The following is a 24,785-nucleotide window of genomic DNA, read 5'->3' as shown; positions in this document are numbered from 1 at the left end:
AAATATAATGTCATTTGTTTAAAAAGAAAAAACAAAAAGCTAATAAATGAAGAAGAGACTCAGTAATTAAAATATGTTAGAAAAAAAAAATGAGTCAAAAGACTTGAAAAAAAAAAATAGAAGATTAAGAGAGTAGAGACTCTCGGTACACGCATATGAAATTAATAAAAACATATCGTTAATGTTACTATATTAAAATATTGGAGCATATTCATGTAAATATTTTAGAAAGTTCTCAGGTAATTTTCTCTGATTTTTTATTATAATACTATTTAGTATTTACTATGTGTTTTTAGCAAAACCAACTTTTTTTTTTGAGTTAACCAAAAACCAACTTACATATAAATATTTTTTAATGGATTAGATCGTCTAAATATTGAACAACCATCAAATACTCAAAGAAACTCAAATTAATCACTCAACGAAAAAAACTCAAATCAGATGAGCTCATCTATGTCGACAGGGGCCATTGTTGAGCTTCAAAGAAACTCTTCCAAGTGGTCTACAATTGTAGAAAGCATTACAAAACTTGAGAGAAAGATCTTCCCCAAACATGAATCACTTTCCAAATCCTTTGAAGACGAACTAAGAAAAAAGAACTGTGGATTACTTTACGTGGAGTTTGATGGAGATGTTGCAGGCTATGTAATGTACTCATGGCCTTCTTCTCTTTCCGCTTCTATCTCAAAGCTCGCAGGTTTTGAAACCCTCTTTCGCTTTCGATTATTGTCTCCTTATGATCTTTATCCATTGCCTTCAAATTCCCACCAGTTTTCCGAAAAAAAATCAAATTTTTTCATGATGGGAAACTGATTTAGTAAACTACCAGTGTGTAACTCTACTCGTGCGCACAACATGCTCGACGAAAGTTCCCAATAGTGTTTAACAGTTTTTATGAATGAAAGCTTATTCTTTAATTCTCTAATTTCGACTTTTGTTTGGACTGCTTGATTTGTTAGTTAAGGAGAATTTTCGGAGGCGAGGATATGGAGAGGCACTGCTAAAAGCAGCGATTGAGAAAAGCAGAACGAGACATGTGCAACGAATATCTCTTCATGTTGACCCATTGAGAAATCCTGCTGTTAATCTTTACAAGAAACTGGGTTTCAAAGTTGATAGTCTCATTGAAGGTTACTATTCATCTGATCGAAATGCCTATAGAATGTACTTGGATTTCCACCCCCAATAGTGTGCAGCTACAAATTCAACTCAACAGATCAACCTCTGCTTAAGAAACAATACAGCTTCTCAGTTGGTTGATTTAATTAAGCTATGTTTGCTACGAGCATTGTCAAAAATAATGTTACTATAACAATTGAACTTGGTCTTGTTGTAATAACAGACTACTTTTGTTCCATATGGAAACATAACAAAATTATGATCACATAATCACATTCACGTTCTAATTGTCCAAAAAGTAAAATTTTAATGTAATAGTAGAAAATGATGCTGCCCAGGATCGAACTGGAGACCTTCAGTGTGTAAGACTGACGTGATAACCACTACACCACAGCATCTGATTTGCTGCCGTTGAATAATTTTATCTAAATTACAGAGAAATTTGCAACTTTCTTTTTTTTCTAAGATAAGGACAAAAAACTAATTTGATTGAGGCCACCTGGATTTTTGTTTCTTAGCACAGAAATAACATTAAAATAGAAACCAGTTTGGACGACTTAGTATCGGAGGGCCCTCCTTCCTTCTCAGTCCAATATTTCGAACTTAGTATTTTTGTGAGCTGTGGTTTTGGAGGTAAAAAAAAATGGCGAGAATGGTGAGGAGTTGCTTGCAATCGATTCTGAAATTGGTGAACTCTGTCATGGGAATGCTTGGCATAGCCATGATTTTGTACTCCTTGTGGCTTATTAGGGTTTGGCAGAGGCAAATGGATGAGTTCCCCTTTGGAGATTCTGATAATCCTGTTCCATGGTATCACCCTTTTATTTTTCTTAATTATTATTGATACTTTTGTATGTTTGCATGTGTTGTTTTCATTCTTGCTCTGTCTGGTTGCCTGCAAATTGAATAGAAATACAGTTAAGAATCATAATTAATTATGTGCTTGAGTCTTATTTTCCGAATAGGTTTGATCAATATATGTTTAGCGATTTTGTACATATGGAAATTTTAATGTTGAAATGAGAGACTTCAAATTAAATAGAGTTGTAAACTATATAACTTAGAATATTATGCAGTGTTAGGAGGTTTTATCCAGGACCCATTGCTAATTTTTTTTCTTTTTTGTCTACTAAGTTGAACTGTGTGCTGTTTAATGGAGGAATTAATAGGAAAATAAATTTGGGTTGATATTTCCTTTGGTTAATTTATGTTTCTTTGATTGTTTACTACTTCTTCATACTGATTGTAGTTTGTCAACATGTTACTTTATGCAACATTTGTAGTATTTATTTTGCTCTCAAATTTTGTATTTGAGTTCCTTTTAAAGCAACTGGTTTTGTTATATATACTTCAGGTTCATTTACACTTCCCTTGGCCTTGGGATTGTGCTGTGTGTGATAACATGCTCTGGTCATGTTGCTGCAGAAACTACGAATGGTTGTTGCCTTTATTTGGTATCCTTTTACAATATAAGGTTTTCTCTCTGTGGAATAAAGTAGGCTCAAATCCTTAGCTTCATTGCTATTCCTCATTGAACAATTTGTTTTATGGCTCTTTTTACCAAGTGATGAGTCGTACCACAACATAGGAAATGTATGTTTTATCATCCATACATCTTTTACTATTTGAGTAAAAAGAAAACAGAACTGCCCTCAGAAAATTAGACTAAAAAATATTACATTTGAGGGATAAGACAATTAGAATAATTGAGAACTTGGGCCCAAAAAATTCACTTCAGAAAACAAGAGCTTCTGCTTGAAAACCAATAAGCCACCTGAAAATCGAAAGGAGAATAATCATGGCAATGAGATAAATATGTTATTAATGTCCTTGCTACATCACTAACTAGTATTGTTGAAGATTGACTTTTACTTCTTTTAACAATTGAAGCTTTTGATCACAGAAGTTTATTCAAAGTTGCAGTGTATTCTTTTGCTTTCATATTGCTACCCTGAATATAATTGGCTCGCTCTTGTGAGTTTATTGCTGACCTTAAATTTGTACAGTATATGTTGTTTGTGTTCTTGCTTATCATGCTGGAGGCTGCAGTCACTGTTGATGTGTTTATTAACCGAGACTGGGAGGCAGTATGTTCTAAATTGAAACTAATAAATTTTGTGATTACTTAATGGTTTAGTCTAACTGAATTATATCGCTAATTTGTTTAATATGTCATGCTGCTCTGCCAATTTAATATGAACTAGGACTTTCCAGAAGATCCAAGTGGGAGTTTCGGTCAGTTCAAATATTTTGTGAGAACAAACTTCAACATCTGCAAATGGATTGGGCTGTCAATTGTGACTGTACAGGTTTCTCCCTGGAAACTTTCTGAATGTTATTTCATATAAGTAAATGAAAAGGTTGGCTATCTACCTGAGCCTTACTAATTTGCTATGGAATTTATCTCTGCCAAAACTAGCAGGATCTGCACATTGTTATCCAGAATTGAAACTCTTTGCTTAGCCTTTTGTTAGAATATTGTAGGGGTTTAAGAAATGAAGCTCATTTTCAAATCTCTTTGATCTGGATTGTTTTGACTGATCCATGTCATTAACTCACAGGGACTGTGTTTGTTGCTGGGAATGATATTAAAAGCTCTAGGGCCAGATCAATACTACGATAGTGATGATGAATATACTTCAGACAGGGTTCCACTTCTGCCAAATTCTGCTCATCCGCCTACATACGTTGTTGGTGATCCTGTCTATGGATCAAACTCTTCTTCCTGGGGTATCAGGATTAATGGCAAGGTATAAATCTTTAATCCTTCATTTACATCTCAAGGCCAGTACTGTACCATTGGAAACATTCAATATCACCCTCCCACCCTTTGTTTGGTGGAGTGGAAAACTGGAAGAAAGATTAGGTTGAGGAAGATGGGATATTATCTTTTTACGTTGCGTAAGAAGATAGAGAATGGAAGATTTTTAGGAACAAATCCTAGTAGTTAATAAGTCCATTTTCACCAATTCGTTGAAATTTATATTTATGTTTAAATTTCATGTCTTCTTGTACCAAATAAATACCATTACCAATACCCCTATGTTTGGGTTGACTTCCTTATGTTCTATCCCTCCCTTGTGGCCTTGATGTTATTCTAACATAGTCTTTTCCGTTTTGGTTACAAAAGTTCAAGTCTACCAAACAGTCATTGGTTAATCAGTTCAATCCCACCAAACTTGAACTTATTTTAATCTTACCCTAACCAAGTACAATCATAAGGGTTATTATTATTTTGTTTGGCTTAATTTTTTATTTCTCATGTTATTTGATATCAGACAAACAGGTAATCCATATGCATCACTTGGGAGACACAAAAGTTGCAGAAAATGTCTAGTAATCAAATACACCATTGGTTGTCAGAAGTTGATACGTCTTGAAAATTGAAATGGCATCAAAGATGGTAGAAATGAATGAAGGAAACACTTGCAGATATGGTTATAGTTAATAGCACTAGTCACTCGATAACAAGTGTTTCCAAAACTTCCTATGAACCCCACTTGAAATCATGTAATTGTTTCTGTTATAACTTTATTCATTTAGCTTTATAGTTACTCTACTAGATGATCCATGTTTCCAATTATAGTCACAATTATCAAATAATAGACTTGTACACGTTTTCTTTTTTCATTTCACCTTTTATTTTACTAGAAGAAAAAAATATAAGATAGGTAATATGAATAATTTCGTAAGTAATATTTTTCGAATGAACTCTTCTGTTTTTTTTTTTTTTTACCAAAATGTTGGAAAAGATTTGCCAATAAAAAAATGGTGCAAAAGTAATGTATTGCTTTAAATTACAAATGAACTAAGAAATATAATGACCCCAACCAAATGGAATCTTAATTTTACAATCACGAGTGTCTTAGATTGCAAACAAGGAATTATTCCGGGTTTAAAAACCTTGACAAACTAATATTATTGACAAGAAGAAACGAAAGAACATATTATACAACAAAAAGATAGGTGATTTTTGGAGGTAATGATTCGGTAAAAAAAACTTGCGATGAAACTTTTTATATAGAGATATTTGTAGCACTATTCAAAATTAAAAAAATTAATAGTAAAATAAATTAGGGGTGTTCATATAATTCGTAATTTTAAATTATTTCAGATCGGACCAAATGAATTCTGTTTGAATGACTTGGTCAATTCGAACCGTTTAAAATTCTCTAATTCAGTCACGATTTTAAAAAATTTGGCAGCTATGTAACTCAAACCAATCTGTATAATATAAAAATGACATAAAGAGCACTAAAGGGGTGTTTTCGAGAAATTCTAAATTCTCGGCCAATCCCGACATTCTCAATGTCTAATAAACCGTCATACTCCAGCTGCTAGTCATACTCTAGCCTGTACCGATGTGTTACAGTATCAGCCGATACTCGGCACACTGGTCATACTCCAGTTGCTAGTCATACTCTAGCCTGTGCCGATGTGATACGTCAAATAGTACAGAACCACCAACCCTAGTATCAGCCTATACTCGGTACACTGGTCATACTCAAGTTGCTAGTCCTACTCTAGCCTGTACCGATGTGATACAGTGTCAGCCTATACTCGGTACACTGGTCATACTCCAGCTGCTAGTCATACTCTAGCCTGTACCGATGTGACACAGTCGGATGGTTCGAAGACAACATAAATATCTAATGTAATCTAACAGGCTTCCTACATGCACGCTAAACATGTAATATATATGCATACTGTTATACTAATCTTACCTCAATTCCGAATTCAGGTGTGCCGATCAACATGACTGGAACGAACTGCACGGCGGTTTACAGGCTCCTAAACCATAACAATGACAACACTATAAGTGATACGCTAAATCACTTCCCAGGGACTTAAACTAGAAACTGAAAGTTTCCCTATCGATAAAAAGCGTGGCAATACCCCAAATAACATAAAAACGAGAAAATCTAGGGTTTCTAAAAATCACCCAACCGGCAGACCGGTTGCCCGACCGGAATTTCGGTTCTGGGAATTTTCAGAACCCCATCCGGAATTCCGGATGCACAACCGGAATTCCGGTTCCTCGCAGGAAACTTTAAAAATTCATACTTTGCTCAAATCAATTACAAACCACACCAAAACTTCTAGACCTGTTCTAAATATCCCAAAGAACAATACCAAAGCATAAAAACAGCCCAGAACACACAGTGCCAAAAATGCCATTAAAGCTCCAAGCTTTGAGTTCAAAACTCAAACTTGGTTAAATCTAACTAACATGCATCCAAATCAGTTCCAACCTACTTAAACATGCATATTTTAACCTCTGAAAACACATGAAATCGACCTCAACAAACACAGCAACAAAACTCACAATTTCACTTGAAAAACCATAGCTTTTGAACTAAAAATTCTCAAACTAGAACAAGGATAACTAGCATGCATTTCAACCTCTCTAATCCAATCAATTCAAGCATTTTAAACACAAAAACAACAACAACAACTAACAGCAGCAACAACATCAAAAACTAGCATGCAACCTATCTACTTTTCTTCAAAATCTTCAAGAACAAAAAGCAAGAGACTTACCAAGAGTTGAGACCACAAGAACTTTGATAAATCCAGCAAGAAAACACACAAAGAAATCCTCCAATCTCAGCTGCTCAAAACCGAAAAGAGAAGAAGGAGAGAAAAAGAGATTTTTGCTTTTCCTTTCTAATTTTTCTAACTTTTGAAATAAGAGACAAAATGCAAATTGAACTCTTTTATTCAGCCAACACTTAACATTAATAAACATATAATTTCATCACAAAATGTCCACTAAAGGACAAAATATCATTGGGGCAAAATGACCATTTTGCCCCTCCACACTAAAATGACATAAAGAGCACTAAAGGGGTATTTTTGGGAAATTCTAAATTCTCGGCAAATCCCGACATTCCCAATGTCTAATAACACGTCCCAATAAACTAACATACTAAGTTGTGATTTTACTGAGCCAAACACCGAGTTCCATGTTACCGGGCACCGGAAATGCAAAATTATGAAAATCACTAAATGACATAAAATGCATTTCAGAATTCAATAATAACAGTATAAATAATTATTTAAATATCTATAAATAATTTTCCATAATTAAACATAATTAACTGCTAATTTCCAAATTAAACTAAGCGGTCTTTACAACTATTCCCCCCTTAAAAGGATTTCGTCCCCGAAATCTAACCTGAATAACTCTGGATATTGAGCTCTCATATCTGACTCTAGCTCCCAGGTGGCTTCCTCCACCTTGCTGTTTCTCCAGAGTACTTTGACCAAAACTATGGTCTTATTCCGAAGGACTTTATCCTTTTTATCCAGGATCTGCACTGGCTGTTCTTCGTAAGACATATCTGGCTTCAGTTCAAGGCTCTCATAACTGAGTACATGAGAGGGATCTGAAACGTATTTTCTCAACATAGAGACATGGAATACTTTGTGAACTGCTGATAAAGCTGGAGGCAATGCTAACCGGTATGCCACTTGACCTATCTTCTCGAGAATCTCGAAAGGTCCTGTAAATCTAGGGCATAACTTGCCTCTTTTCCCGAAACGTTTGATCCCCTTCATTGGAGATACCCGTAAAAACACATGGTCCCCTACTCGGAACTCAACATCTCTGCATTTCGGATCTGCGAAACTTTTTTGTCTACTCTGTGAGGCAAGCATTCTAGCTTTTATTTTCTCAATTGCCTCATTGGTCCGCTGCACTGACTCCAGACCTAAGTATTTTCTCTCCCCTGTCTCATCCCAGTGGATGGGAGATCTACACTTCCTACCATATAACAGTTCATAGGGAGCCATCCCTATAGTACTCTGATAACTGTTGTTGTAAGAAAATTCTATCAACGGTAGATACTTATTCCAAGAGCCTTCGAAATCCATAACACAGGCTCGTAACATGTCCTCCAATATCTGAATTGTCCTTTCTGACTGGCCATCTGTCTGAGGATGGAATGTTGTACTGAATTTCAGTTTTGTACCCATTGCTCGTTGCAAACTCTGCCAAAACTTGGAGGTGAACTTCGGATCTCTATCTGAAACTATAGACTTCGGTACCCCGCGAAGTCTTACAATCTCTCTAACATACAATTCTGCCAACTGATCCACTGTAAAGGTTGTTCTAACAGGCAGAAAATGAGCAGATTTCGTGAATCGATCCACCACTACCCAGATGGAATCAAATAAGCCCGTGGTTCTAGGTAACCCAACCACGAAATCCATCGTAATATCTTCCCACTTCCATTCAGGTAGGGTTAAAGGCTGCAACAACCCTGCTGGTATCTCATGTTCAACCTTAATCTGTTGATAGGTGAGGCATCTCGATACGAATTCTACCAAATTCTTCTTCATACCGCTCCACCAAAAGTACTGTTTAAGATCCTGGTACATCTTGGTGGTGCTGGGATGCAGAGAATAAGGGGTAGAATGAGCCTCCTCAAAGATCTCGTTCCCGAGTTCCACACTACTCGGAACACACACCCTAGCTTTATACAGAAGCATCCCGTTGTCTGACACTGAGAAATCCCTGGCTTGACCAGCCGACATTTCATCTCTGATTTTCACTAACTCTAGATCAGCCATCTGAGCGGCTTTAATTCTTTCCAACAGATCAGATTGCAGCGTCAAGTTGTGAAGCTGACCTACCACAAACACGATGCTGGATCTAACCATGTCCTCTGCTAATTGAGGTGATATCTGAATCATGCTAGCTACTTGCCCGGGACCCTTCCTGCTCAGGGCATCGACCACTACGTTGGCCTTCCCAGGGTGATAAAGAATCTCACAGTCGTAATCTTTCACTAATTCCAACCAACGTCTCTGTCTCATATTTAAATCTTTCTGAGTAAATAAATACTTGAGACTTTTATGGTCGGTATAGATTTCACACCTTTCTCCGTGAAGGTAATGCCGCTAGATTTTCAACGCAAAAACCACCGCAACCAACTCTAGATCATGAGTCGGGTATCGCTGTTCATAATCTTTTAACTAACGGGAGGCATAAGCGATAACCTGATCGGCTTGCATCAGCACACACCCCAGACCTTGTCTGGATACATCGCAATAAACTACAAATTTCTCGTTGTCTGAAGGCAAAGCTAGCATTGGAGCGGTAATCAATCTCTGTTTTAGCTCCAGGAAACTAGCTCCGCACATATCTGACTAGACAAACCGCTAATTCTTCTTTGTAAGTTCGGTTAAGGGTGTTGAAATTTTAGAAAACCCTTCCACGAACCTATGATAATACCCGGCTAAACCCAAGAAGCTTCTAATTTCTGTCACTGTCTTTGGTCTCGGCCAATCCCTGACGGATTCTATCTTCCTGGGATCCACCTTTATCCCATCTTTGCTAATAATGTTCCCTAAGAAGGACACTTGAGATCGCCAGAATTCACATTTCTTGAATTTGGCATAAAGCTTGTGTTCCCGAAGCCGTTGCAAAACCATCTGAAGATGTAACTCATGCTCCTCCTCTGATTGAGAGTACACAAGGATGTCGTCGATAAACACAATCACACAAATATCGAGGAAATCCTTGAATACTCTATTCATTATATCCATAAACGCTGCAGGAGCATTGGTTAGTCCAAACGACATAACCAGGAATTCATAATGTCTATACCTAGTCCGGAAAGCCGTCTTCGGAATGTGCTCCTCTAGGATTTTCAACTGATGATAACCCGATCGGAGATCAATCTTGGAAAAGACCGTCTTCCCCTGAAGTTGATCAAAAAGATCGTCGATGCTAGGTAGCGGATATTTATTCTTCACTGTTAGCTTGTTTAACTCCCGGTAGTCGATGCACATCCTCATAGTTCCATCTTTCTTCTTAACGAATAAAACCGGAGCTCCCCAAGGTGACACACTAGGCCGAATAAACCCGATGTCAAGCAACCCCTGAAGCTGAATCTTTAATTCCTTAAGTTCAGCTGGAGCCATTCTATACAGAGCCTTGGAAACCGGTTCCACTCCTGGTGCCAAATCTATAACAAAATCAATCTCCCACTGAGGTGGTAACCCTAGAAGTTCTTCGGGAAAAACGTCTAGAAATTCCCTAACCACCTTGATGTCCTCTGGCCGAATGGTATCTGGCCGAGTGGTGTCCATCACCACGGCCAGAAACCCTAAACAACTGCCATGTAGTAATTCCTTAGCTGACATGGCCGAAATCACCGAGATTCGAGATCCCCAAACCGAACCGACAAACACAAAAGGTTCTTCACTTTCCGGTTGGAAGATCACCATCTTCCTCTTGCAATCAATACTAGCTGAGTATTTAGATATGAAATCCATTCCTAAAATAATATCGAAATCTGCTAGGCTCATCTCTATCAAGTCAGCACTTAACTCTCTACCATCTATTCTGATCGGCATAGACCTAATCCACCTTTTGGAGATAACTAACTCTCCGCCAGGTAATAGGGTTCCAAACCCTTATTCATAACTATCACACGGTCTATCCAATTTACTAAAGATTTTGGCCGCCACATAAGAATGTGTGGCCCCAGAATCAAACAGCACTGAGTAAAATGAGTTATTAACCGAGAGCTGACTTGTTACAACTGAGGGGCTTGCATTTCCATCAGCCTGCGTGATGGCGAACACTCGAGCTGGAATGGGTCTCGCCGGAGCCCTGGGTGCCTCTGATCGGAGCTGGGGACAATCCCTTTTGTAATGTCCGGGCATGCCACACTGAAAGCATCCCTGACCTCTGCACTCACCCTGATGGTGCCTTTTGCAACTGGGGCATTCAGGATAAGAAAACCGGGTCTCTGCAACACACTGACGACTGCCTCTACTTTGGTTCCCTCAGAACCTCTTGTTCTGCCCCGAGCTACCAGATGCAGTGGATGTTCTCCTCTTCTGGTCTATGGCCGAACCACTACCTCCCCTGCTAAATCCTGATGCAGGAGGGGTAGGAGCCCCGCCACTCACTGGAGTACTCGCCGACTCCGACATACATCCAACTGCGCCCTCAGCTCGCAGTGCCTTCTCCACCATCTCAGCATAGGTGGTCTTGTCGTCGGTGGTGATCATAAGGTCATGTTTGATCTTCACATTTAGTCCGTCCAGATACTTTTCCTTCTTGCTGAAATCGGTTGGCACAATTCCCGAGGCCAACATCGCCAACCGATCAAACTGGGTGGTATACTCAGTCACGCTCATATTTTCCCGCTGGGTCAGGTGGGTGAACTCTTTCCTCTTGGCACTTCTAACTGCCTCGTTATAATACTTCGCGTTGAAGAGTTCGTGGAACCTTTCCCAGGTCATGGTGGTGACATCATGAATCTGAAACACCATGTCCCACCACACTAGAGCGTCTTCTTGGAACTGGAAGGTGGCACACACCACTCTGTCATTTCCGGTGACACCCATAAAGTTCAATATCTTGGTGATCACCGCTAGCCACTGTTCGGCCTTCATAACATCTGGACCTCCCAGAAAAACCGGAGGTGCTTGCTTCCGGAACCTTTCATACAGGGGTTCCATTCTATTTGCCGCTACTACTATTTAGGCCTGAGCAGCAGGGGCGGGTGCCACTGGAACTTCTGGCACAGGCACTACAGGAGCCCCCTACTGCCTCAATCTCTGAATCTCTAGGTCTTGCTCCTATATCCTGGCTTGCATTTCCGCAAACCTAGTCTCCCAATTCTGGGCTTCTTGTTTGGCTTGGGCAGCCTGGGCAGCCTGCGGCGGGTTATCATCACCCCGACCACGAGCCCTGCCCCTGAGACCTCTACCACGGCCCCTAGCGTGTGGGGGAAACTGAGCTTTCTGACCCTGATTTGACCCTACTGAGTTGCCCTGGCTCCTGGTGTTCCGCCTGGCGTCCATCTAGTCTGAACCGCCTGCGAAACCTAGAGTTGGCACGTCAGGTCATGATCAAAGAGAGCTTACTAATACCGCTTAATTTAGAAATTAAAAACATGCGCCTATTCTACTATCAGGCTACTAACATGCTTCCTATCATGCTTTTCTTATTTCATAAAAATTAAATAAGCTACTAAAGCAATAAAAGCTTACTGAACCGTAGAACGAGCTAACTGCCGATGATGATTGTACATGTCGTGACGATCTTCGGAAGACAACCTGGCGGCTCTGATACCAAATTGTAACACCCTAACTAGCATAGGCGTATTACATGATTTTTAAACATACTGTACAGCTCGTTGCTAATCAACGAGGTTTATGGAAATCGTGATTAATTAAAATTTTTGCTTTTTAATTAAACTCATAAAATATTTATACAAAAATACTCGGGATCCCGATTACAAAACACTTTACAAAAGTTTACTGACTAATCAAAATACTTGTCGCCTAGCGACTAATTACATAAAGCCTTGCTGTCCCGAGGATCGTACGCTCCAGGCCTAACCGCCCCGACATGTACAATCATCACCGGCTCGCTCTCACGGTCCTTCAGCCTTCTCCTTGGCCTTACCTACACATAAACATAGCACTGTGAGCCGACAGACTCAGTAAGAAAAGCATACATCATAAACATACATAAATCCAGGGTTATGATCAGACGCCCATACCCCTGATCATAACCCTAACTGTCGTGTCCCACACGATACTGAGTCCTGAACGTTCATAAGACGGTACTATTGACAAGTAACAGCCTATACTCGGTACACTGGTCATACTCCAGCTGCTAGTCATACTCTAGCACATGCCAGGTGTGTTACAGTATCAGCCGATACTCGGCACACTGGTCATACTCCAGTTGCTAGTCATACTCTAGCCTGTGCCGATGTGATACGTCAAATAGTACAGAACCACCAACCCTAGTATCAGCCTATACTCGGTACACTGGTCATACTCAAGTTGCTAGTCCTACTCTAGCCTGTACCGATGTGATACAGTGTCAGCCTATACTCGGTACACTGGTCATACTCCAGCTGCTAGTCATACTCTAGCCTGTACCGATGTGACACAGTCGGATTGTTCGAAGCCAACATACATATCTAATGTAATCTAACATGCTTCCTACATGCACGCTAAACATGTAATATATATGCATACTGTTATACTAATCTTACCTCCATTCTGGATTCAGGTGTGCCGGTCAACTTGACTGGAACAAACTGCACGGCGGTTTACAGGCTCCTAAACCATAACAATCACAACCCTATAAGTGATACGCTAAATCACTTCCCGGGGACTTAAACTAGAAACTAAAAGTTTCCCTATCGATAAAAAGCGTGGCAATACCCCAAATAATATAAAAACGAGAAAATCTAGGGTTTCTGAAAATCACCCAACCGGCAGACCGGTTGCCCAACCGGAATTCCGGTTGTGGGAATTTTCAGAACCCCATCCGGAATTCCGGATGCACAACCGGAATTCTGGTTCCTCGCAGGAAACTTTCAAAAATTCACACTTTGCTCGAATCAATTCTAAACCATACCAAAACTTCCAGACCTGTTCTAAATACCCCAAAGAACAATACCAAAGCATAAAAACAGCCCAGAACAGACAGATACCAAAAATGCCATTAAAGCTCCAAAGCTTTGAGTTCAAAACTCAAACTTGGTTAAATCTAACTAACATGCATCCAAATCAGTTCAAACCTACTTAAACATGCATATTATAACCTCTGAAAACACAAGAAATCGACCTCAACAAACACAGCAACAAAACTCACAATTTCACTTGAAAAACCATAGCTTTTGAACTAAAACTTCTCAAACTAGAACAAGGATAACTAGCATGCATTTCAACCTCTCTAATCCAATCAATTCAAGCATTTTAAACACAAAAACAACAACAACAACTAACAGCAGCAACAACATCAAAAACTAGCATGCAACCTATCCACTTTTCTTCAAAATCTTCAAGAACAAAAAGCAAGAGACTTACAAAGAGTTGAGAGCACAAGAACTTTGATAAATCCAGCAAGAAAACACACAAAGAATCCTCCAATCCCAGCTGCTCAAAACCGAAAAGAGAAGAAGGAGAGAAAAAGAGATTTTTACTTTTCCTTTCTAATTTTTCTAACTTTTGAAATAAGAGACAAAATGCAAATTTAACTCTTTATTCAGCCAACACTTAACATTAATAAACATATAATTTCATCACAAAATGTCCACTAAAGGACAAAATATCATTGGGGCAAAATGACCATTTTGCCCCTCCACACTAAAATGACATAAAGAGCACTAAAGGGGTATTTTTGGGAAATTCTAAATTCCCGGCCAATCCCGACATTCCCAATGTCTAATAAACCGTCCCAATAAACTAACATACTAAGTTGTGATTTTACTGAGCCAAACACCGAGTTCCATGTTACCGGGCACCGGAAATGCAAAATTATGAAAATCACTAAATGACATAAAATGCATTTCAGAATTCAATAATAACAGTATAAATAATTATTTAAATATTTATAAATAATTTTCCATAATTAAACATAATTAACTGCTAATTTCCAAATTAAATTAAGCGGTCTTTACAGGACCCATCCAAATCATTTGACCTGTGTGAGCCTATATGTTTACTTTTGGGCTTAGATGCATATAGGAAGCCCATTTAAGTTTTTACTAAGTAAATGGACTAGGTTGCTAAAATAAATTTTGACATAAGTAAATTTATTTAGGCCCAATTAGATTTGGGCTTATTCAATGAATAACAATTATTTATTTATAGGTTAAATTCCTCTCTTTTGGGCCTTGTGTGAGAGTTGGGGGCCAATAGAAGTGGGTACGACATACTGAACCAAGCTCCCCCTCACATGAACTACCCCAATTGTGAAGGCCCATTTGCCTTATTTAAATAATTGTATTAGGTTAATTATATTAGTCTAACCTAATTAAAATTGAATTAGCAACATAATTAACTTTTAAAATATATGAAATTTATTTTTCATTGTAATATTTTAATGTTAATTTTAGAAAAACACATAGTTAATGATATATATTCTAGATAGTTATTTCTAGTACTAGTTATGATTTCTAATATTAAATAGGAAAATATCATAGATTGTGAAATTAATTGTTTCCTAATTAATTTTGGTACAATCTAAGTTTAGAATATTTTCCTAGTATTAAACTAGAATTAATAATTAAGTTTTCTCTTTACTTAATTATTTATTTCTTGAATTTAATACATTTAATTAAATTGAAAATTTCAATATCTAAGTTGATTTTCATCATGATACTTAAATATTGTTATTTTCATGTTATTTAATTAAAGTTGAAAATTATCTTAAGTTTGGAATTTTTATTCAGAATAACTTAAAGCTGAATAATTTTCAAAATATATTTTATTTTTATTTTATTAATCATTTCCCAAAATTTTGAAATTGCATCTCGTTAATGTAGAAATTTTGAATTTTATTTGAAAAATAGATTAAAGTTGAAAATTATTTATTTAATTTTGGACCAACTTAAATCATTGATTTTTTCATTTAATGATTAATTAAAATAAATGAACTAAAATATATTATAATTAGAAATTGAATTAATTAGTCTATGAAAGTCTAGATAGATATTATCTGTTTTGCTTGAAGTATTTTTCTAGTATATTTTATTAAATAGAAAATTAATATTTAAGTTGATTTTTAATCATGATACTTAAGCCATTCATATTCAATTTGCTGTTCAGTGAGTTGTTTCCTCTCATTGAAGAAACTAATGCTTGAAGGAGGTTTATTCTGTATAGGCATATCCACAAGCACCCGAGCAAATTTTATCATCGATCTTTCACTCGTGACTTTGTGTATCATAATTGGTTTACCCACAGTACTTACAAGAGCACTTAGAGTGTTTTTGCCCCAATATTGAAGTCCTAGTCCATTTAACCGAATCCATATTGGGACTGACTTAACCAAATTCAAAGAATCAATATCAGTGGTCCACGGTCTGATGACAACCAGATTTTTGTCGAAATGGATGACCCCTGTTTCCAGAACAATGTCTCTAGTAGCCTCATCTCGGAAGTTAACCAAAGTGTATCCAGAGTTCATTCGCACAATTCTGTCAATACCCAGATTTCCCCATATCCGTTTCAAGCAGCCCTCAAAAACCCGAAATGGTGGGTTGGCTCCGAGAACAACACAAACAATCGAGTTCTTCCAGTATGCCGCTTCAACTTTGACCTCTTCCAAATCTATATTCGCAATCAGTTGGTCCCCAAGTTTTATTGGTTTAGTAAATTCAAGCTTAGTAGAGGGGGTTCTAACCTGATTTGTTTTGAATTTACTCCAGATTTCTTTTGCTGAAGTTTGGAATTCTGTCGACTACACTTAATCTGCCCAGGTCTTCTTATCAGAACGTAGGAGATATTCAACAATCAAATCCCCCTGTTCACCTCTTTCCTCTGCCCAAGTCTTCTTCTCGGATCGCAGGAGATCTTCATCATTCAGGGCCCCCAGGTCACCACCTAGCTCCGATTGAGTGTCATGAAAAACCTCCGCCTGACTCTGTACCTCAGCAACTTTCTGGATCGAAGAGAGCTCCTGCTCCGGCTCCGGAGTCACCTTCCCGATGGTCTGAATGTTGAGCTTCAGAAACTCTTTCTTCGTCCTACCCATGGAGAGAGAGAGCCTCGCACGCTTATAATCAACTTAGATATTTAATTTTCAAATTAATTAAATGTATTAAATTCAAGAAATAAATAATTAAGTGTAGAGAAGGCTTCATTATTAATCTCTAGTTTAATACTAGGAAAAATATACTTAAAATAAATTGTACCAAAATTAATTTATTTAAATAATTAATTTCACAATGTATAATATTTTCCTATTTAATATTAGAATAAGTAGTCTAGAAATAACTATCTAGAAAATATCTTATTTGACTAAGTATCTTTTCCACAAAATTTGAAAAAATATCTAATTTAAGTTGTATTAGAAAAAATCTATAACTTAAATATTTTCAAATTTAAATTTAATTAAATATCAAAAATTAAGTTGTAACCACTTAATTTGAAAATATTCCATTTTAAGTTAATATTCGAAAAGATATCAACTTAAAAATATCTAAAGAATCTTAATAACCAATTCCTAAAATTCCTCAACTTAATTTTGAAATTTGAAATTCAAAAGATATTCAGATTTAAGTTGATTAGTTAGTGATAACTAATTTTCAACTTAAATAGGAATATTTAATGAATAATTTAAATTAAGCTTCTGAAAGAATCTAGATGGTTATAATTCTATATTTAATTCAATACAAGAAAATACATATAGTTTAGCTTAGAATAAAATTCTTTAAACTATGATTTTCTCAAATTAATTTCAAAATAAATGAAATTAATTATGTTGCTAATCAATTTTATTAGGTTAAACTAGTTTAATTAACCTAGTACAGTTATTCAAATCAGGCAAATGGGCCTTCACAATTGGGGTGGTTCATGTGAGGGGGTGCTGGGTTCAGTATGTCGTACCCACTACTATGGCTCCCAACTCTCACACAAGGCCCAAAAGAGAGGAATTTAACCTTAAAATGAACAACTGTTATTAATTGAATAGGCCCAAAAACTAAATGGGCCTAAATAAAATCTATCAAGAACTATGATATTTTATTTAGCAACAACAACCTATATGCATCTATAATGAAATTAAACACATAAGCTCACACAGGCACACAATTTGGATGGATCCTATCATGTTGCTAGGTCATACACAGATGAAAGAAGATTGTGAAAATATACCTGTTACAGATTATTTACTTGACCAAGGGAGCCATGAGTTAAAATCAGATCATTGGATCTGCCAACAAGTTAACCATGGCTATTTTCAATCAAGCAATAATAGGTTTTAAAAACTTACAAACAAGCTAAAACATATACTCCTGCAACAAGGTTAGCTGGATAGTTGGATGTAGGATTTATTTAATTTTAAATAAATAATTTCGAAAAAATAATTAATTAAATAAAAAAAAATATTTTCGAAAATTTAAAAAAAAAATTAAAAAATTTCAAAATTTTAAAAAAAATATTTAAAATTAATCCTACAATTTTGAAAAATTAGGTTTCAACCAACCTAAATATCATTTCAAAATTTGCTAACTACTTTTAAAATTTAATGTTATTTTATAAATAAAAATTAAATAAAAAATTAAAAAAGATAAATAAGGGAAAATTATTTAAAAAAAAATTAATTTAAAAAATTTAAAATTTGACCTTAAATTTAAAAATAAGATAATATATAATCAAATTTAAAAATAAGATAGATAATTAAGCAAAAAAAAAATAGATATTTACTATTTTCAAATTCAAATTACACTAATATCATGAATTAAATTTAAAAAATATTAATTAATTTAATTATGATAATTAGAATTGAATTAGGAATAGTAAATGTATAAATACAGAACTACACAAAAAATCGGAAGTTAAATCCATGAAAAAGCATGAAAAATCGAACAAAAACGAAAAAAATGCGAGCTGTACGGACGGGATGCTATGCATACCCGTCCCCGCGCGCAAGTGGGTGTGCTGGGCGTGAAATCTCGGCGCTGGTGGGATTTGGCAGGATTTCCGCGCGCGCACGTGGTGTAGCGACACAACCCGATTTTTTCGAAACTTCAAAAAATCATAACTAATTCAAATTAAATCAAAATTGAGTTCTGTAAAAAAGTAACTTGCTTAATCTTTTCCATACTATCCAATAAAAATAATTCGAGAAACAGATATTCAATTATTTTTCACGAAAATTTACAAACATCAATCAATCATCAAATAACACTCAATACAACATGATACCATCCAAAACATCAAACAATCGTTTTAAAGTCCAAATTTCTTGCAAGCAAATAAATTACCATGGCTCTGAGGCCAGTTGTTGGAAATTATTTTACCATGATCTTAGATCTACTCACAAGTATGTTGATTAACAGCCTAAATATCAACTTTCTAAAATGATGAAATAAACACATATAAAGTTTAGTAAACCTTACATTGGGTGCAGCGGAATATAATGACTCCTTCCGTTCAGATTTCTAGCCCTTGATTCCTTTCTGTAGCAGAGCATTATCAATATCTGAACCTGGATCTCTTTCTCTGATTCTTTAGTGCTGAAACTCCTTCTTGCTGAAAGTCTTTCTTCACGATCTTTCTCACTATGGTTGAGGTATCACTTGCTGTGTGTGAGCACTACTCTCACACTAAGAATTTCGAAATTGAAGAGGGAAGGAAGAGAGAAAGGTGGTGGCTAAAGATAGGGAGAGAGAGAGGCTCAGTTTTTTCTGAATGAAAAGTCACAAGAAAAATGTAGTTTTCTTGAAGCCTTCATTATCTATTTATAGCATTCAACTAGGGTTAGGTTTGAATTATTTGGCATTAAAATAATGAAAATATCAGAGGGAAAACCCTACAAAAGTGGCCGGCCATGCAAGGTGGATTTGGGCCTCACTTTTTGCTATTTTGCAATTTTATCTTTTCTGCATCTGATTTTCTCAAAAACTCCAATTTTCAAATTCAACCATTTAAATGCCAATTCTAACTATTTAATAACTATAAATAATTATTAAATAATATTGTCATTTATCATATTTATTAATTGAACCATACAAAGTATCATAATTAACAAATATGCCCTTAAAACTCTTTCTTTACAATTTCGCCCTTACTTAGTGAAAAATTCACAAATAGACATAGTCTAACTTGAGAATTATAATTGATTAATCAAAACAAAATATATGAGTCTTACAAGCAATATTATCTCAACTAGTGCGGGGACCATGGGTCTATATAACCGAGCTTCCAATAAGCAGATCAAGAATTTATTACTAAAATTCACTAACTTATTAATTCTTCGTTGAATCCACGCATAGAACTTAGAATTGCACTCTCAGTATATAGAATGCTCTATATGTTCCACCATATAGACACATCATTAGTTATCCATTGTTATAATCCTAATTTGATCAATGATCCTCTATATGAATGATCTACACTGTAAAGGGATTAGATTACCGTTACACCCTACAATGTATTTAATCCTTAAAACACTTGACCCCGTATAAATGATATTTCAGCTTATGTGAAATGAGATCTCCACCATTTATTTTCGTTTGGTCAAGCTCGAAGGAGATCATCCTTTACTTACTATTCGCCAGATAGAAGCTATAGATTCCATGTTTATGTTAGCGCTCCCACTCAATTGCACTACCGCGTTCCCAAAATGTACGTATCACCCTGACCCAAAAGTAGGCTTAACTAACAAATCAAAGAACACGAATAGCCTCTTGAGATTGAGCCTAATCATAACAGGATTAAGATCATTTGATCTAGGAACAACTAGGCGATATTGACTTGAATAGATATTACGGTAAGTTTAATAAATCTAAGTCAAAGTTCAATATCGGTCCCTTCCGATGCATACTCCATGCATCCAACCTGAGCTTTACTTTAACCAATGCTCTGGAAAGAACATAGTATTTCTCCAAATGCAAGTAACATTAATAAACATATAATTTCATCACAAAATGTCCACTAAAGGACAAAATATCATTGAGGCAAAATGTAAAGCCCGCTTAGTTAATTTGGAAATTAGCAGTTGTTTATGATTAATTATGAAATTATTTATAGCTATTTAAATAATTTATTAGACTGTTATTTATGGAATTCAGAAATGCATGGTTATGTTATTCAGTAGTTTTCATATTTTGCATTTCCGGTGCCCGGTATTTTGGAACTCGGCGTTTGGCTCAGTAGAAATCACAACTTAGCATGTTATTAGTTTGGGACGGTTTATTAGACATTGGGAATGTCGGGAATGGCTGGGAATTTAGAATTTCCCAAAAATACCCCTTTAGTATGATTTATGTGGTTTTATGGTGGAGGGGCAAAATGGTCTTTTTGCCCCATTAGTGTTTTGTCTTTAGTGACTTTATTATTTGAAGATTAAATATTTATTTTAATGTTATTTGGCTGAAATGGTTATATGCTAGGTGTCCTTTGTTTATTTTTCATTTTACAACAAAAATTACAAAGTAAAGGAAAAGAAAGAAATTTTCAAAAAAAACTCTCATTCTCTCTCTCATTTTCGGCCAAGTCTTGGGCTGCAAGGAGCTGGGTTTTGCTCAGATTTTTCAAGTAATTTCTCATCCATTCTTTAAGCTAGGTTAGCTTCTCTTCATTGTTTCTTTAAAATTTGTTAAATTTTGATGAAATGCATGCTTGATAAATTGAGGTTGTTGCTGCTGTGTTTTGTGGTTGATCTTTGAGGTTTAAAGCTTGTTTATTTGAGTTAATTTGAACTGTGGTGATGCATGTTAGTTAGGTTGTGTAAAGCTTTGAGTTTTCTATGTAAAATATGGGATTTTTGAAAGAAAAGGTTATATTTTGTTGCTGTGATGTTGTGGAAGTTTGTTTGTGTTTTCAGAAGTTATTCTAAGCTTGTTTATGTAAGTTTAGATGGTTTTGATTGCATGTTAGCTAAGTTTGCTCAAGTTTGAGTTTAGAACTCAAAGCTTGAGCTCTAATGGTGAATTTCGAATTTGTGCAATCTGGGTGGTTTTGATGCCTTAGAAATGTTCTAGGGGTTATATGGAATAGGTCTGGAAAGTTTGAGGTAATTTGGAGTTGATTTGAGCAAGATATGAAAATTTGATTGTTGTTGCCTGCGAGGAACCAGAATTCCGGTTGTGCATCCGGAATTCCGGATGAGGGTCCTGAATTTCCAAGAACCGGAATTCCGGTTGGGCAACCGGTCTACCGGTTGGGGAATTTTCAGAACCCGTGTTTTTCCTCGTTTTTATGTTTTAAGGGGTATTGCCATGCTTTTTATCGATAGGGAAACTTTTAGTTCCTAGTTTAAGTCCCCGGGAAGTGATTTAGCGTGTCACTTATAGTGTTGTGATTTTTATGGTTTAGGAGCATGTAATCCGCCGCTCAGCTAAAGTTCCAGTCAGGTTGACCGGCACACCTGAATTCGGAATCCAGGTAAGATTAGTATAACAGTATGCATATGTAGATTACATGTTTAGCGAGCATGTAGGAAGCCTATTAGATTACATTAGTTATGTATGTTGGCTTCAAACCACCCAACCCTGTCACGTCGGTACAGGCTGGAGTATGACCAGCAGCCGGAGTATGACCAGTTCGACCGATCAGGTTGTTACGTGTCAATAGTACCGTCGCTATGAATGTTCAAAACTCAGTACCATGTTGGACATGGCAGTAGTGGCTCAGTACCATGTTAGACATGGCAGTTGCGGGACTCAGTATCGTGTTGGACACGGCAGTTAGGTTTATGTATGAGTATTATTATGCTTTTCTTACTGAGTCTGTCGACTCACAGTTCTACGTTTATGTGTAGGTAAAGGCAAGGCTAAAGCTGATGGACCGTGAGCGAGCTTGTGAAGATTGTACATGTCGGGGCGGTTAGGCTTGGAGCGTACGATCATCGGGACAGCGAGGCTGATTTTTGTAACTGGTCGTTAGACGGGTCAGATCAAGGTCGAGGAGCTCAGTTCCCCACAAGTGTTTTGGGCCGAGGTAGAGGTCCCAGGGGCAGAATTCGCGGTTGAGGTGATGTTAACTCGCCGCAGGCTGCCCAAGTCAATCAGGAAGCCCAGAATTGGGAAGTTGGGTTTGCTGAAATGCAAGCCAGAATAGAGGAACAAGACCTCGAGATTCAGAGGTTGAGACAGCAGGGTGCTTCCGCAGTTCCAGTGCCCGTAGTTCCAGTGGCACCTGCCCCTGCTGCCCAGGCCGAGATAGTGGTGGCGGCCCATAGATTGGAACCTCTGTATGAACGGTTCCGGAAGCAAGCACCTCCGGTTTTCCTGGGAGGTCCGGACGTAATGAAAGCCGAGCAGTGGCTGACGGTGATCACCAAGATTCTGAATTTCATGGGTGTCACCCCAGAATCTAGCTGAGTGGTGTGCGCCACATTCCAGTTCCAGGAGGACACTCTAGTCTGGTGGGACATGGTGTCTCAGATCCATGACATCACCACCATGACCTGGGAAAGGTTCCAGGAACTCTTTAATGCGAAGTACTACAATGAGGCGGTCAGAAGTGCCAAGAGGAAAGAGTTCGCTCACCTGACCCAGCGTGAGAATATGAGCGTCACTGAGTATACTACTCAGTTTGATCGGTTAGCGAGGTTAGCCTCGGGAATTGTGCCGACCGACTTCAGCAAGAAGGAGAAGTATCTGGACGGGTTGAATGCCAAGATCAGGCATGATCTGATGATCACCACCGACGACAGCACCACCTATGCTCAGATGGTGGAGAAGGCACTGCGAGCTGAGGGCGCAGTTGGGTGTATGTCAGCATCAGCCAGTACTCCGGTGAGTGGCGGGGCTCCTACCCCTCCTGCATCAGGCTATAGCAGGGGGAGTAGTGGTTCGGCCATTGATCAGAGGAAGAGAGCACCCACTGCTTCCGGTGGCTCGAGTCAGAACAAGAGGTTCCAGGGGAACCAGAACAGAGGGAGTCGTCCTGGTGGTACTGAGACCCGATTCTCCTATCCCGAGTGCCCTAGCTGCAAGAGGCACCATCGAGGTGAGTGCAAGGGTCAGGGATGCTTCAAGAGGGACTGTCCCCAGCTCCGATCAGAGGCACCGAGAGCTCTAGCGATACCCACTCCAGCCAGGGTGTTCGCTATCACGCAGGCTGATGCAGATGCCAGCCCATCAGTTGTCACAGGTCAGCTTTCTATTAACAACTCGCTATATTCAGTGCTGTTTGATTCTGGGGCTACACATTCTTATGTGGCGGCCAGAGTCTTTAGTAAATTGGGTAGACCGTATGATAGATATGAATCCGGGTTTGGAACCCTGTTACCTGGCGGAGAATTGGTTATCTCCAATAGGTGGATTAGGTCTATGCCGATCAGGATAGATGGTAGAGAGTTAAGTGCTGATCTGATAGAGATGAGTTTAGTCGAATTCGATATTATTTTAGGAATGGATTTCCTATCTAAATATTCGGCGAGTATTGATTGTAAAAGGAAGATGGTGGTCTTCCAACTGGAAAGCGAAGAACCGTTTGTATTTGTTGGTTCAGTTCAGGGATCTCGGATCCCGGTGATTTCGGCTATGTCAGCTAGGGAATTGTTGCACGGCGGTTGCTTAGGGTTTCTGGCCGTGGTGGTGGACACCACTCGGCCAGATACCATTCGGCCAGAGGACATCAGGGTGTTTCGGGAATTTTTGGATGTTTTTCCCGAAGAACTTCCAGGGTTACCACCTTAGCGAGAGATTGACTTCGTGATAGACTTGGCACCAGGGGTGGAACCGGTTTCCAAAACCCCTTATAGAATGGCTCCAGCTGAACTTAAGGAATTAAAGATTCAGCTCCAAGGGTTGCTTGACATAGGGTTCATTCGGCCCAGTGTGTCACCCTGGGGAGCCCCGGTTTTATTCGTCAAGAAGAAGGATGGATCTATGAGGATGTGCATCGACTACAGGGAATTAAACAAGCTGACAGTGAAGAATAAATATCCATTACCTAGGATCGATGATTTGTTCGATCAGCTTCAAGGGAAGACAGTCTTTTCTAAGATTGATCTCCGTTCGGGTTATCATCAGTTGAGAATACGAGAGGAGGACATTCCGAAGACGGCTTTCCGCACTAGGTATGGACATTACGAGTTTCTGGTTATGTCATTCGGACTAACCAATGCTCCTGCAGCATTCATGGACCTGATGAATAGAGTATTCAAGGATTTCCTCGATATCTGTGTGATTGTGTTTATCGACGACATCCTCGTGTAC

General features: G+C 37.8%; 2 protein-coding genes and 1 non-coding gene across 3 annotated transcripts; 2 read left to right on the top strand and 1 right to left on the bottom strand.

Annotated features, from left to right (window-relative positions):
* Positions 1–351: 351 nt before the first annotated feature.
* On the top strand, positions 352–1,406 carry LOC115721790 (uncharacterized). Its single transcript, XM_030650867.2, has 2 exons — positions 352–697; positions 960–1,406. The coding sequence occupies exons 1-2, from the start codon at positions 442–444 to the stop codon at positions 1,187–1,189; spliced, it is 486 nt and encodes a 161-aa protein (XP_030506727.2). The 5' UTR covers positions 352–441; the 3' UTR covers positions 1,190–1,406.
* A 38-nt stretch (positions 1,407–1,444) lies between these two features.
* On the bottom strand, positions 1,445–1,517 carry TRNAV-UAC (transfer RNA valine (anticodon UAC)). The gene has a single exon. It is a non-coding gene; the product is annotated as a tRNA-Val (tRNA).
* Positions 1,518–1,617: 100 nt separating this feature from the next.
* LOC115721789 (tetraspanin-19) lies at positions 1,618–4,749 on the top strand. Its single transcript, XM_030650866.2, has 6 exons — positions 1,618–1,929; positions 2,474–2,573; positions 3,126–3,206; positions 3,324–3,428; positions 3,681–3,869; positions 4,398–4,749. Exons 1-6 carry the CDS (start codon positions 1,763–1,765, stop codon positions 4,407–4,409), a joined length of 654 nt encoding a protein of 217 aa, XP_030506726.2. The 5' UTR covers positions 1,618–1,762; the 3' UTR covers positions 4,410–4,749.
* The last annotated feature ends 20,036 nt before the right edge of the window (positions 4,750–24,785 follow it).

The sequence above is a fragment of the Cannabis sativa genome, chromosome 9 (assembly GCF_029168945.1).
Source record: "Cannabis sativa cultivar Pink pepper isolate KNU-18-1 chromosome 9, ASM2916894v1, whole genome shotgun sequence".
Taxonomy (NCBI): domain Eukaryota; kingdom Viridiplantae; phylum Streptophyta; class Magnoliopsida; order Rosales; family Cannabaceae; genus Cannabis; species Cannabis sativa.
Note: the sequence above shows the minus strand (reverse complement) of the source record. Positions and strands in the feature narration are given on the sequence as shown.

Coding starts and splice junctions, on each gene's coding strand:
- LOC115721790 (XM_030650867.2), top strand. CDS start 442: ATGAGCTCATCTATGTCGACAGGGGCCATTGTTGAGCTTCAAAGAAAC. Junction 698..959: donor TTCTATCTCAAAGCTCGCAG/GTTTTGAAACCC, acceptor TTGATTTGTTAG/TTAAGGAGAATTTTCGGAGG.
- LOC115721789 (XM_030650866.2), top strand. CDS start 1,763: ATGGCGAGAATGGTGAGGAGTTGCTTGCAATCGATTCTGAAATTGGTG. Junction 1,930..2,473: donor TCTGATAATCCTGTTCCATG/GTATCACCCTTT, acceptor TATATACTTCAG/GTTCATTTACACTTCCCTTG. Junction 3,207..3,323: donor TTAACCGAGACTGGGAGGCA/GTATGTTCTAAA, acceptor AATATGAACTAG/GACTTTCCAGAAGATCCAAG.